Source organism: Macrobrachium nipponense, chromosome 31 (assembly GCF_015104395.2).
Source record: "Macrobrachium nipponense isolate FS-2020 chromosome 31, ASM1510439v2, whole genome shotgun sequence".
NCBI lineage: Eukaryota > Metazoa > Arthropoda > Malacostraca > Decapoda > Palaemonidae > Macrobrachium > Macrobrachium nipponense.
In genome coordinates this window covers 22,610,912-22,625,374 of record NC_061093.1, presented here as the reverse complement: position 1 = coordinate 22,625,374, position 14,463 = coordinate 22,610,912, and the positions used below count along the sequence as shown (strand labels likewise).

The 14,463-nt window shown below is 43.7% G+C and overlaps 1 protein-coding gene and 1 pseudogene across 7 annotated transcripts in view; one reads left to right on the top strand and one right to left on the bottom strand.

The window, feature by feature from the left end:
- Positions 1–8,108, bottom strand: part of LOC135206688 (deubiquitinase DESI2-like) — a 68,996-nt gene extending 60,888 nt beyond the window's left edge. For 4 of the 7 annotated variants that reach the window (XM_064238095.1, XM_064238094.1, XM_064238098.1 and 1 more), the window contains exon 1: positions 7,962–8,100. Coding sequence is in view for 1 of the 7 variants with exons in the window: in XM_064238092.1 (XP_064094162.1) it covers positions 7,962–8,001 (40 nt within the window). In the remaining 6 variants the exon portion in view is untranslated. Of the gene's footprint in view, positions 1–7,961 lie in introns of all 7 variants that reach the window. The other 3 variants (XM_064238092.1, XM_064238096.1, XM_064238097.1) reach the window with 3 other exon arrangements.
- Positions 8,109–12,773: 4,665 nt separating this feature from the next.
- Positions 12,774–14,463, top strand: part of LOC135206785 (uncharacterized) — a 60,686-nt pseudogene continuing 58,996 nt past the window's right edge.

The window sequence follows — 14,463 nt, the reverse complement described above, 5'->3', positions numbered from 1 at the left end:
TCGTTCGCAAGAGATGGTGGATAACAGCCAGCCGTGAAGTCGTAGGGACTGGACTGTTTTGGGTGGTACCGCTCTACGTGTGGCTGGACGAGAAGGTTGTGCCAAGGGGGAATCTCTCTTGGTTCTCCTGCGAGAAGAGCCACCAGGTCCAGATACCAAATGGCCTGGGGCCATTTGGGAGCCACCAGGATCATCCTGAGATTCGGGGCTGACCAGTGCTCGACTGATCACCTTGCGAATCAGGCTGAACGGGGAAAGGCATACGCGAAGAGGTTGTCCCACGGATGTTGAAGAGCGGTCCTCTGCAGCTGTCCCATGGGTCCGGCACGGCCTGGGAAAAGAAAAACCTGAAGTTTCCTGTTGTTTTGCCGGGTGGCGAACAGATCCACGACTGGTTCGCAGGTCGAAGAGCCTTTCCGCCACTTCCTGGTGTAGAGACCATTCGGTCCCTATCACCTGATCCCGACGCCTGAGCTTGTCTGCTACTACATTCCTCTTCCCTGGAATGTAGCGTGCTGACAGCTCTATTGAGTGAGCCTCGGCCCACTCGTGCACCTGCCGAGTCAACTGGTACAACGGGAGAGACACTAGGCCCCTCTGTTTGTTGACGTAAGCCACTACCGTGGTGTTGTCGCACATCAACACCACTGAGTGACCCATCAAGCAGTCCTGAAATTCTTGGAGAGCAAGAAACGCTGCCTTGAGCTCCAGTACATTGATGTGAAGGTGGTGTTGTCGCGATCGTCCCACACGCCTGAAGTCAGCAACTCCTCCAGGTGGTGCGCCCCACCCCTCGGTCGATGCGTCTGAGAACAGCTGCATCTCCGGGGGCGTAGAGGCACTCCCTTAAGAGGTTCCTGTCGTCCAGCCACCAGGCTAGGTCCTGCCTCACCTCGTGTCAGGGACACTGGAAAGTTTGGGGGATCCGTTGCCTGTGACCAACTCTCCTTTAGTCTCCACTGAAGAGACCGCAGGTGAAGACGCCCGTGAGGGACTAACTTCTCAAGCGACGACAGGTGTCAGATCACGACTTGCCACTGCTGAGCTGCCTGTTCCTGCCGAGACAGGAACTGGTTGGCTGCCTCCCTGAATCTGCTGATCTGGCGAGTCTGCGGGGAGGGGAAGAATCGCCCTGCTACCGCTTTGTCGATCAGCATACCCAGGTACTTCATCCTATGCTTGGGTTTTCGAGATCGGACTTCTCGAAGTTCATCACGATCCCTAGATCGCGACAAAACTCGAGTAGTCGATCCCTGTCCTGCAGCAACTGCGAGCGGGAGCTCGCCAGGACTAACCAGTCGTCGAGATACCTCATCAGACGTATCCCGTGCGAATGGGCCCAAGCAGACACCAGAGTGAACACTCGCGTGAACACCTGTGGGGCGGTTGAGAGACCGAAGCAAAGTGCCCTGAATTGGTACACCGTCCCGTCGAGGATGAAGCGGAGGTACTTTCAGGAGGATTGATGGATGGGTATTTGGAAATATGCATCCTTCAGATCCACTGAAAGCATGAAATCGTTCTCCCTCCGGATGGAGTCGGAGCACGGAGCGTGCCGTCTCCATCATGACCCGAGTCTGGCGAACGAATCGGTTCAGGGGAGAGAGATCTATCACCGGGCACCAGCCCCCCGTAGACTTTTCCACCAGGAAAAGACGACTGTAGAAGCCCGGTGACTGATCCGTGACGATCTCTACAGCTCGTTTGCTCAGCATGGACTGGATCTCCTGTCTTAGTGCTACGTCCTTCGAAGAGCCTGGAACGTACGATTGCTGTTGGACCGGGTTGGAGGTGAGGGGTGGCCGAGATTCGAAGGGTAATAGATATCCCTCCCGAAGGACACTACTATCCAGGTCTCGGCACCGTAGCGCTGCCAAGTTGCCCAATGGCTGGCCAAGCAACCCCCCACTCCGGCAGCAGGTGAGGGGGAACGCCGTCCCTAGCGTTTCCCCCCTTTCTTCGACTTCTTCCCTGACCCTCCTGCGCGAGAAGGATGGCTGGGAGGAGGGCTGGTTACAGCCCCCCCCCCTTGGCAGAAGACGAAGAAGACAGAGTCTTTCCACGGGGCTTCGACGAGGCTATCGTCTTAAACTGCCGAGGAAGCGCTAGCCGAGCTCTTTGGCTTGGCCGCAGTTCGAGGCTGCCCAGAAGGCTTCGAAACTGCCTGGTGTACCAGACGGTCACTGTCATCAGTGCGCCGTCTGTCCACCGCAGCATCCCACCATCTCTCCTGGGAAGAAGAGAGGAGGAACTCCGTATAGGTCCATTACAAAGCCCTAATGCCGCCTCACGCCCAGCCGCCCTGGATACTCGTGTAAGGACAGCGTCCCTACGTTGGAGTACCAGGTTGGCCCACAGGTTTACCGTCTGGTGGGCTAGGAAGGAGATGGCTCTTCCTCCAGACTGGCAAAGCCTCCTGAAGGCCGAGTCTTCTTCGGGGGGGAGATTCCCCTGGAGTTTGGCTGCGACCTTAGACACTGTGAGGGACCACAGGTCTAGCCAGGAGACGGCCTGGAAAGCTGCCATGGCAGTGGATTCCAGACCAAGTGTCTTGCTGCGGCGAGAACCATAGGTTCTCAGATAGGGGGGGGCTGCTGCAGAGACACCCCTGGTGTTAGCCTGGCTAACTCCGGGTTTACCTGTTTGGGCGGCATCGGGTCTTCAGACGGCACGTAGAATCGCCGCTGTCGCAGTAGAGGAGGCGGAAGTAGCTTGCTCGACCTGCTCGACCTGAGAGAGCCTTCCTGCCCGGAGACAAGAGACTCAACCTGGTTCAAGACAGAGTCGGCGAGCTCTGATCGCGGCAATCCCACCGTCGGTCTGGGTTCCCTCTTCGGGCCCCAGAACGACTCGAGCCGGGACGTGGGCTCGGAAGGTGGGAGTGGTGACCCTTCCCCAAAGTCGTTGTGCTGACGAATCAGCGCAATAACCTCGGCAAAGTTCATCTGGATCTCTGGAGTCACTGCATCCAGAGGAGTAGGACCGTCCAGTCCCTCGAACAGGAGCATCTCCCGAGGACCCTATCCCCCCTCGAGGGGGGGGAACGAGCGACAGACCCCTCTCGGTCTCCTCCAGCCACTTGCGCATACGTCCTGGTCGGTCCGAGAACCGTGCCTGGCACGTAGGGCGTCGTGGTGGGATCATGAGGAGCGCACCCCTCACGATCACTCCTCAATACCTCGCTCTTCCCGGTGTAACCCGAGGAGGTTGAAGGCACGGGAGAGGCAGACCTGACGCTCCCCCCTCGCTCGCTGGCAGAACCAGCGGGCTTGGAGGGCTGCAGGCGATCGCCAACCGAGCTGCAGGCCTGGTCGAACCGTCTTGCTGTGAGAATGGCTGGACTGAGCACAGCGGCCCCGATCTCGGGTGTCAGAGGAGCTGGTGCTGGTTGCCGTACCTGATTGCTCTCTGTGAGAGCGGACGGTCAGGCGACCTGCAGGCTCCACTGTCACGGTGAGACCGGTGCTTGTCCTCACGGCACGTCACGTCGCTGGTGCCAGCCGTGGCTGGCACCAGCGACCGGGTAGACCTCTTCCCAGCCTCGGCACATGGCCAGTCGTGGACCGTCACGTCAGCCCGGGTAGCCAGCTGGTCGCCGCGAGAGCGAGAGCTGGTCTGAGAGTCATGTGATCGGCTGTCACCAGTCTTCCGCTCCGTGCCGTGAACCTGACGCTGAGCGAGCTCTGACGTCTGGTTCTTGGCTGCTACGGTCGCTGGTAGGCGACCGTACACTCGGTACCTCTCGCGAACGAGAGGCTGAGACGAAACCTGATGCAGTGGCAGAGCCTCTGACACCAGGTGAGGAAGTGCCAGTGTTAGCCGACACCCCTCTGGTCCCGGTAGTCTTCTTCCTTGCGGAAGGAAGAAGACGGGCCCCGGCTCCCGAGGGAGCAGGAGGACCAGCGGAAGAACGGCCCTTAGAAGCTCCCGAAGGAGACTTCTTTAGGGGGGGAGGAGGCAACCTTCTTCTTCTTCGGCTGTGAAGCCTTAGAAGTCGAAGGGGGAGAGGCGGCAGACGACGACGACAAAGAAGACGACGAAGACGACGACGACACCTTCCTCCTCTTCCTCTTCTTCTTCGTCAGCTTCCTCAGGACCGATGTCAAGTCAGCCATCCAGGGCGGAGCCGGGGCTGCTGTTGCCGAAGCAACAGGGCCCGGACGCGCCTGTCCGGACAAACCAACATCGGGAGCAGCAGCGCCACGAACAGGAACGACATCAGCAGGTGCAGGCATCCACAGGAACAGCAGGTACAGTCCACGCAGCAGCGGTCGGCAACATCTCAGCCAATCATCAGCGGCTGGGCAGGTACGGCAGGTGGTACATCCAAGCCAGGAGGACGGACCAGCGTCACCGACACTCCTTGGCATCGGCAGGCAGGTCCAAAGGGGGAGCTCTTCGGACATACAAAGTCTGGCCCTCGCCCCCAGCACGGCAAACCCCAGTGGCGGCATCACACTCCCCCTGGAACGGCGATCGGACCTTGCACCGATGAAGTTGGTGTTACAGACACCGCATGCGGGGAATAACACCAGATGAGGGGGGAGCAGCATAGCCTGGAGTGGACAACGTAGTGGTGGTGGTGGTCACAATGGCATGCGTGACCGCAACAGAGCCAGCCAGATGGTAGAGCAGCCCCTGGACACTTGGCACGCCCTGCAAGCCCAACGATGCCCACACCTGTCCAAGGTCGTCCCTCGTAGCAGCAGCACCTGGGGAAGCAAAGGTCGGGTGGTTAGAAGGGGTCTCTACCCGTCCGCGCGGTGTAGACGAACGGATAGAGGTCCCAGAATACAGTTCCACGTCGGGGTACCGAGCGCCCTCCTCCACACTCGACAGATCGGGTGAGGAGAAGGACCTGGAAACCCCCCCCCGAAGGGGAAGGAGCCAACCGTGGGAGCTGAGCCAGGGGCAGGAAAGAGGACGAAGTGTCCGTAACCAAAGGAGTCGCGGGAGAGCTCTCCGACGACTCCTTTGCAGGCCTTCGCTTCTTCCTGCCCTCGTACAAGCCCCAAGATACACAAACATCGCACGGCTCGGCACGGGTGCACTGGCGCCCCGACACCGAGCACATAACACATGGGATCAATCTCAGGGAATGAGCACTACTTACCGCACTTACGCCCCTCAGTTCCCGGCACAAGTCGCCGGATGATAGGAGGCGGCAGAGAATCCATGATTGATCAAATCAATTAAGTTCACTTTGACAAAATTGACGAAAAAAAGGGAAATGATTGTACTTACAATTGCTCGCAAACACAAAGAGAAACAACCATACAAAGGAAAGCAAACGACGATGAAGCGGGCAGAGAGCGCAGAACACACGTCCACTCGCTGTGAGGCCGAAAGCAAAAGTGATTGTTTACCTCCCAGTCGCGCGGGGCGTGCCTGTCGGACAAGCAGTTAACTACCGAACCCCTTGTTCGAAAGCTTACGACCTATCAGCTGCCGCTAGTAACCTTCCTATTGGTGTATGGATTTAGCAAAGGAAATGGGAAGTATGTTGACACAAGTGACTCCACAATCATCGAGACGGCGTCAATCTTCTACACATAAGGTGTTTTAAGTAAAAATTTCAAAGTAGCATAGACGTGAGTTTGCACTACGCATGGCTAGACTTTCATTAACTTCTGTTTAATTGGAAATTATAGTCTTAATTTCTAACTTGGGAGAAAACAACTTACTTCCGAGAGGAAAGTAGAGGTCTCGAGATGTTGCTTCCATGGAGGTTGGCTTATGACTGACATCTAATTCAGGATACTAGAAGTGCTAGTTAATTTTAGGGAAAGTGACCGTGCCACGGTAAAAAGTGTCCCCCTGTCCCACACAACGGTGATTTACCCTATTACTTTACGTAGCCTGATCTTGGTTTACGGACCTCAAAGAGGTCAAAGTGGAACAGAAGTTATTGGAAATATAGCGAAGAGGGAGATGTGGAATATTCACAAACCCTTCACATGCCATGAAAACCAGCAAGGCCAAATGGGTATGTAAGTTAGGGGTAGGCCTATTAATCTAATAGGTATAGGGTAAACAACCACAGACGATCCACGTCATCGCGTGGCCAGTCCTTATTCACTTAATATTAATTGGTGAAACAAGAATACAATTACAACTTTAAGCATACCATTCAAAAGATTAAGTTTCGTCAACATAATGTGATATATGAAAGCCCCATACGAACTAAAATGAGCAAGTGATGCTCTTCGTAAAATATGTTTTCAAGGCAGTTTTGAAATCCAATATGGCGGCAATCGTGCGGCTGGCCGTTCTAACCACCAGACAATCCACCATCTTTCCAGCCTTCCCAGCACTCATTTGAACAATGTTAGCGTATTTATGTAACAATTATTGATCTTACTCCAGATTGCAGTTGTAATCAGCACAATAAGACATTTTGTTGCCTATATTAGTGAAAGCATGAAACTTTTTTATTCCCGGGGTCAAGGTTTGAACTGAATTAACCTTTAGGTACCTTGTAATAGGTGGTTTTATCCTTACTGCCATCACAACTGAAACTCCACAGTGCTTATTTGATTGTAATTATACAAATTTTGCTCTTAATTCACTCCACATTGCACTTGAACCACGTTGCTGTTCCTGGTTCCTAAGTACTCACTCTGCAAACACAGTTACGAGCAGCAGATGACTACAGTTTATGAGGTGCAAAACTTTTCTTCCTTTAATTGTTTACTTTACTCATTTTTAGTTGAACTTTACTTTGTTACTTTAAAATGTTTATTTAATTCATGTCTATTACCCCTTTTTTGCAACCAAATTAACCCCAAAAAATTACAAATATTTCTGATGTACTTTTACGAGGAGAACGACGCGACGAAAAATGACTCATCGTTGCCAATCGAGTGGAGCTTTACACATACGCCGATGCATTTACAAACTGTTTCCATTAATTCTAGTTGTCATAGTAATGCAGTAATGATAAAATTGCTGTAATATGTATATATACTACCAATATAAACGCTAATTTCACTTATTTCCCCGGTTTTGTGTAAGTCTTATACCCAGTTTGGAGGGTAAACACATACCAATTGACAACACTGATACACAATTGAAGAGCACAAAATGCCGCAAAGAATGCAGTAGTCCCCTTGGATACGTACTGGGTTAAAGGTCAGGTTTACGATTGTTCTGATGAAAGTGCCCCAGCGTCTATGGGTACAAGTGGTGTGCAGATTTACCACAGGAATGGGAAGTTTGTTGACACAAGCGACTCCGCAAACATCGAGATGGTGTCAATCTTCTAAACTTTTTTTAATCGTAAGTCAAAATTTTGAAAGAATTTTGGGGTAGTGTGCTGCATTGGTCACACTTTTCATTACCCTCTGTTTAAATCTTAAAATATGGCCTTAATTTTTAACTTTGAAGAAAATACTTACTTCGAAAGGAGAGTAGAGGTCTTGACTCCTGCTATCCCCACCACCAACAACTCAGGACGTGTTAAAGTACTTTTTCGGAGGGTGGTCAAAACCGCGGTAGTCAGTGAGTTGGCCAGTCCAGTCGGTTGTTTACCCAAGCTATCCTACCAGGGTCAAATTTCACACCACATTTGGAAAATACTAATACCCCAGTTACCATAATTCCATAATTGAAGCTATTTGATTCAATATGTTGGAAATGATTATACCTAAAGTTCGAGAGGTTCAGCCGCCCAAATTCTTAACCAGCTTTACTACCCCCACCAACAATGAATAGAACTAGGGTAAAAAAAAACAAAAAATTAAATCCCAATGGGATAAAAAAGGTCGAGCTGTAAATCAAATAGATTCGTTCAGAATTCAAATCCGTAAGGAATTATTGTTCAAGGTTACAATGGCCTCAACACAAGTACGAAAACAAAACACCTGGAAAGAAATTCACAAAACACCCAAGTTAACAACATGCCCAACAAGGGTCCATCTGGCGACCGCAGGGGTCAAAGGAAGTCATGGAACGTCACTAACCTGTCGCCCTGGTAGGGGAGAATATCCTATACTTCGACATAAGACGTCTCTACGTCACAGAAACCGTAATAAGACGAAAACTCAAATTAGGAGCAGTGTCAGGGATCCCCAGAGGACATCAACAACACGGATATCAACAAACGTCATAATATAAGAAGGGTCTTCATACATTTAAATAAGAGTTATCTGTTTTCGTTTTCCGATAAATATCGTTTTTCAGATGTAGCTCGAGAGCTCTATGATCATATTCCTAAATATATATACACACATACATACCTATATATATATATATATATATATATATATATATATATATATATATATATATATATATATATATATATATATATATATATATATATATTATTCAATGGGATGGTTGGAGAGGTTCAGCACTTTGCTGGGTAAGCCAAGATTATTCCATACGTTGTTGCTCTTTAGTATTTTTAATTTGTTGCACAGATTTCTGAAGTAGGATTCACTGCTTTCAATAGCAACCGATAGCACAAAATAGGAAGGTATCTGTACATACCATTATTCCCGCACAGGAGGCGAAGCGACGTGGATAATTCACTTATTCTTCTTTTCATCACATAGATGTCTTGGTGTGATATATATATATATATACTATATATATATATATATATATATATATATATATATATATATATATATATATAGTATATATATATATATATATATATATATATATATATATATGTGAGGGTATCCAATATAAATAATTCATCTCAACAGCTTCACATATATCAGATATTTGTTATGATAAAACCAACAAGTTTTATTGTGAAAGTAACATGGAGAAAGAAGCTTCTAAGAATATTCCTAGTTTGCCTGTTTTAGTGGTTTTGAAACCATAAAATCGTTGTTAAAATCTTTATTGTCAACATTTGTTTTTCCTGTAACACAATAAAAGGAATGCTAATTTTAGAAAAATGGCCCTAAGGAAAGCTACAACATCATACATAAAATTCCATGTTTGGACTGCCCCTCTTTTTATATCGGCCAATCTAGCAAGGATTTAGAAGTAAGAATTAAACAACACAGTAGTTCTGTCAAAACTGGGCAAATATCCAATGCAATATTCATTCATTTAAGTGAAAACTCTCACAGGATAAACTGGAATGGCAGCTCAGTGATTGCCAGATCGAAATGTTTTAGAATCTACCAATACTACTTACTTCCAATTGTAATTTTTAACCTTAGCACTGCTGGTATTACTTATGGCCCTCCCCTTGTATTAGGAAAGCGTTTAAGGATGACCTTAAAGATAAAATCACTTACTTGATTACAAATTCCCTTATAGGTAATTGCTTTGCTATGTATCTATATGTTTTGATATATTTTTTTTGTGAAAATTTTTCACTTTGCAAAAAATATTATCGCTTACCAAAATGAGATTTATTGAACTGTATCACTTATAACATTTTTCGGTGGTCATTCACCCCCTTGTATAATCTTTTAACTGTCTTGTCCCTGCCTCTGAGATCTTAATCCTTTGTAAGCCTAATAAATTTGTACCGCTGTTTTGGTAGGTCTACTAATTCTTCAGCTGTGTTGGATTCCAGGTACATATTTTCCTTTATAATCCTTATCTGCCGTTTATACAACTTTCTTTGTAAACTTATTTTCATTTTCATATTTTATATCAGTCCACTTAATAATGGACAAGAAATCAATAGGACTCGCAGCGATACTTCTTTCTTTCACTTTCCTTCATGGATTTTGCCTTTATTATATATTCATCACGTTCCATAGTTTTGTGATTCAGTTATAGGTTCATATATATATATATATATATATATATATATATATATATATATATATATATATATATATATAATATATATATATATATATGTGTGTGTGTGTTGTGTGTGTGTGTGTGTGTGTGTGTGTGTGTGTGTGTGTGTGTGTGTGTGTGTATGTCGAAGGGAATTGTGGGTTCTGAGTAAGAATAAAAAAAGGAACAAAAAGGTTGAAGATGTGAGGGTAATTATTCACAAAAAGTCAAATGCCGCATAAGAAGACTTGAGAAAGAGGAAGATAGACATAAAGTAGCAGTGGAAGATAATTCATCAAGATGAAATTCTTCTAGAGTATAACATAATTAACAGTAAAGTATGAATGGCTCGGCAATCTTGTTATAGGAGCATCGATCTTAACATATAACTTGGATTAGATTTCAACATCCTATACTCTGTTTTTTTCCATCTGTCCATCCGCCTGTGGTGTTTTTGTATGGTAACACTGCGTCCCGGGCTTTAAATAGTTACGCTATGTGTAAGTTTTTAGGTAAATAAAAGGATATCTGGGTGCACATTTGCAACTGAAAAGTTGTTTTAATAATTTACTGTATGCGAAGTACACCGTTAATATTCGAAATAGGATATTGTTTATATTGTTGAATGTAGCTGAATGTAACTCTCTAAAGCCCGGACGCGGTGTTACCATACGCAAACCACCACAGGTGGATGGACAGATGAAAAAAGACCGAGTATAGTAAAGGATTTTAGGTAAACAAAAGGCAAGAGAATTTCTGATGCCTTATAGGTTCATTCTGTCTATCAGTCCTGACTGGGAAGGCAGATCCTGTTAATTGCACATTGATTTCAATATTTTTAACGAATTTTTATAGTAATAACAAGCATTGCAAATAGCATCTATATTTCAAAGCTCTTATCTCCCTTTCTAGGGAGGGAATACCCATTTTAGATAATATTTTCCTCCCCTTATTTCAGCTTTTATTTGGTATTTCTTGTTTCTGCAATATTGAAAAGAGTAGCTAATTAGATGAACAACCTTCACCTTCATTGTAGCAAATGTTTTTGACAATTTGAGTATAATTGTCACGAGAGGAATGCCGTTGCATAATTTTTTTTTTAAATTAAAAATGGAGTTGAGTGTACCAAAGATGCATTGGACTCATATACACTTAATAACAATTATGGGGTAGTTTCATAACTAATTCTTTTGCTTTTTAGTGCATTTTTCTGAAAGAAAGAGTCCTTAAACAATGAGCATGCTTAGTGGGTGCCCCCTCCCGCCAACCTCCACCTACCAGATTATGGAGGTAACAGGAACTCCAACCTTGAAGGAGTGGCGATGACAAGGTGAGCCTTGTTAGGCGCACCGAAAAGACTCGCACACTGACAAACAAAGGCAAAACTACTGAACAATTTTGCCCGGGGAAAACGGTCTTGGAACAACAACAGAGCTGAATGATGAGGCCTTAATTAGTTTCGACAACCCTCTATAGATGTAGGGAACCATAACGCCATTTTTTGTAACTATGTTATATATCTTAAGTGCTTTGAATTATTTAAAAATACGTTAATACGTTTTGGATTTTGGTTTGAAATTATACATAACTTGTTGAAATAACATTCACCCATCCTCGGAGAAGAAAATTTCTATTGGGAAGCTATCTAGACGTAAATGCAGGTTAGCTGTTCCGAAAATGAATATCCTTTTAAGATCAAGCCTCCATAAAGGCATATTAAAAACACGTAATATAAATGTTTAAATATATCTCTAGGTAAGCATATTCTTCGTACACAATTCTGTCCATATTTTACCAGTGAATAGAAACACGAAGGAAGAGGTGTCTGAAATATATGGTTCCAACGTATAAATAGTTTTATGGGCCTTTTATCTTATATTGCTGGATTACACTAAAAAAGAAATTTCCATTCTCTATGCACCTTCAGCAAGCCAAGAAAAACATATATTAAATAAACAAATAAATCCTGATTAAAAAAGCTGATAATTAAAATGAGCTCAGTCACAAAAGCTCATTGTAATGGTGACCATATACTAAATGAAACAATATGGAGTTAAAATGAAGAATGTTTGTGTTTGAAAAGCGAGGGCATGAAAGAACCGATCCGAGTGCTAGGACCTATCACACAAAAATATACTACTCGGGTTGAATAACATTTTGCTAAGGCTAAGGACAATCAAACTTCACGAGAAAGTTTGGAGCAGCTGAAAACTTAATTAGCGATACATAACTAAATTGATGATAATGAAAATATAGCATAAGGTAACTGACAAAAAGGAAACAGCGCAGCCCTTTATGATACACCAGTTGGTCAGATATAGAGCAATTAACCACAATAGAAAAGTGCCATAAAAGAAATTAGGACCCAGAACATAGGAAGAAGTTTATTTGATTTTATAATAATCTTATAATATTGCATATCTACAGAGCACCAACATTAGATCTCTGCTGAAGATGATCACATTCAATATCCTCGCTACTTACAATTTTGAAAAGCACAACATAAATTTTATAATGTATAATAATTTTATGTTTCATAAAATATAAAAATCATAGCAGATGAAAGTTGAAAAATTATTCGAGTTATTTCTGTGCTATCCGGAACTCCTAAAAATAGACGGATTTCGTTTGTTATTAGCTGTTATCGTACATTTGAGATGTAGGTCACATGGTCAAAGAAAACGGGTTTATTTTTTACATCCACTTTGTTTTGTTTAATAACTATGAAATAGGCAGGTTTTCTATAACATATGTCTAAAAATAAGCTAAGTTTTTATTTCAGCATATTTTGATAGACTTTTGTCATATATTTAGATAGAAGGAAAATAAACGATATTTTAAATCTCCCGCCTATGATTAGGTCCATCATCTTTTGTATATAGTTAAAATACTTTTATATATTAAAATATATAATGTTGACCCATGTTTATTATAAAGACAAAATTATGACCATAGAATATCAATATATTCATGCTATTTCGAAATATTTTCGTAAACTGTACACCCTTCGCCATCTTTGTTGTTATTGTCTCTTGTTTTGTTTCAGGTCTGAATCAATTCCGGACCTAAACCTGCGGTAATTACGTTTGAACGTGTAAATAGGATTTCTCGAATCTCATTATTGCATTTTCAGGATACACAACCTCTGACATGGTGAGAAGATTTATGACAATTTGTTAAGCCAGTAAAAACACATAACTAAGCTAGGCTAATCGTAGGCTTTGGTACAGAGTTTTTTCGCAGGGCTAAAGTACATTTAGCAAAATTTAGTTTCTAATCAGCGCTAAAACTGATTTATTATTAATGATATCGTATATGATAACATATTATGAAAGGTTTTTCATATAAAATCTTCGTTAATGCTATAAAAATGCTTAGCTAGGTACCTAATCAACATTATAGGCTACTAACCTGGCCTAATCGCTCAAGCAGTTAAAGAATTCATACCAATGCTAAAATAGGTAACTATGATAGTAGTAGATTCACGTCCAGCGTGCATCTGATGTCTAGGCCCGTCCCTTACAACAGTCCTGATTGGGTGTTGATAGCCAATCACAGGGCTGGAAACTCTTGGTCTCTCTTGAGAGTTCACATAGGCTAGGCATCAATGTACGTTACGACCTCTAATGAGGGGATGTGGCTTTCCAAAATGATAACTTGGGTAGTTTGTACATCAGCGGTGAAGCAGTTACAGCTCCTAAAGTACGATTCCAAATGACAATTGTACTATAGGATAAAAGTTGTTCAGCATGGCAAAATCTATCCAAAAAGTCACTTACCTTATCATATTTCGGCAGTTTACCATCTGGCAATTTTTTCGTTGGACCGTAACTTTTCTAAGTACCCAGTTGATCTTAAACCCTGTGGCTAGCCGCGCAGGGAAACAATACCTCTTGCCACAACAAACTTACTTGCCAAGTAATATTTATATATGCAGATAAGGGTGAAGCGCCGTTCTACCATGTTCTTATCGACAGCAAAACATTAACAAACTTTTCCCCTTGTAAATCTGTGGTCTGCGGATATTTTTTTTTCCTTTGAAAATCGGCGGTCTGCGGGATATTCACTTGCTTTGTTAACTTTCATTACCCTTCAGTTTTACCTGCAGAAAAGGAGTTTCCCAGTTCATCACTAAACATTGTCAAGCCAATAATTTAAGGATTATAATAATATTTAAGAATTATGTATTCAGTTTACCTAGACTTGATGCTCAAATAGTTAAAGTGAAATAAATATGAAATTCTTAATATAAAGTATATTCTTTCATTCCTTACATGAGATTGTATGTGCACTTATCTTTTATCATCTTGTGTTTCATACTGTTTGTAGCTTAAATGTCATGGAAGACAATGCTACCAAAAAAAAAAAATTATAGGTAGAGCCATCAATATGAAAATAACAAGCAAAGTATTAAGAATATTAATCTCTCTCTCATCTTCCTGTAGTCATGTCCTGCTCACGTGATCACTCGATGACATAATCATCATGATCATGACCCCTCCTAAGAAGAAGTCTTATGGGGGTTATGGGGAAAAAGAATATTAAGACTTCATTATTGTCATTAACATTATCACCATCACCCTTTCGTGTTGTATAGTAGAAATCTCTTTATGAAAATAATTGTCTTAGATATTGATACCATCTGGAGGAAATTCTTTCATATCAGTGATTTTTCTTTCGCTACAATCTGTCCTTTATACC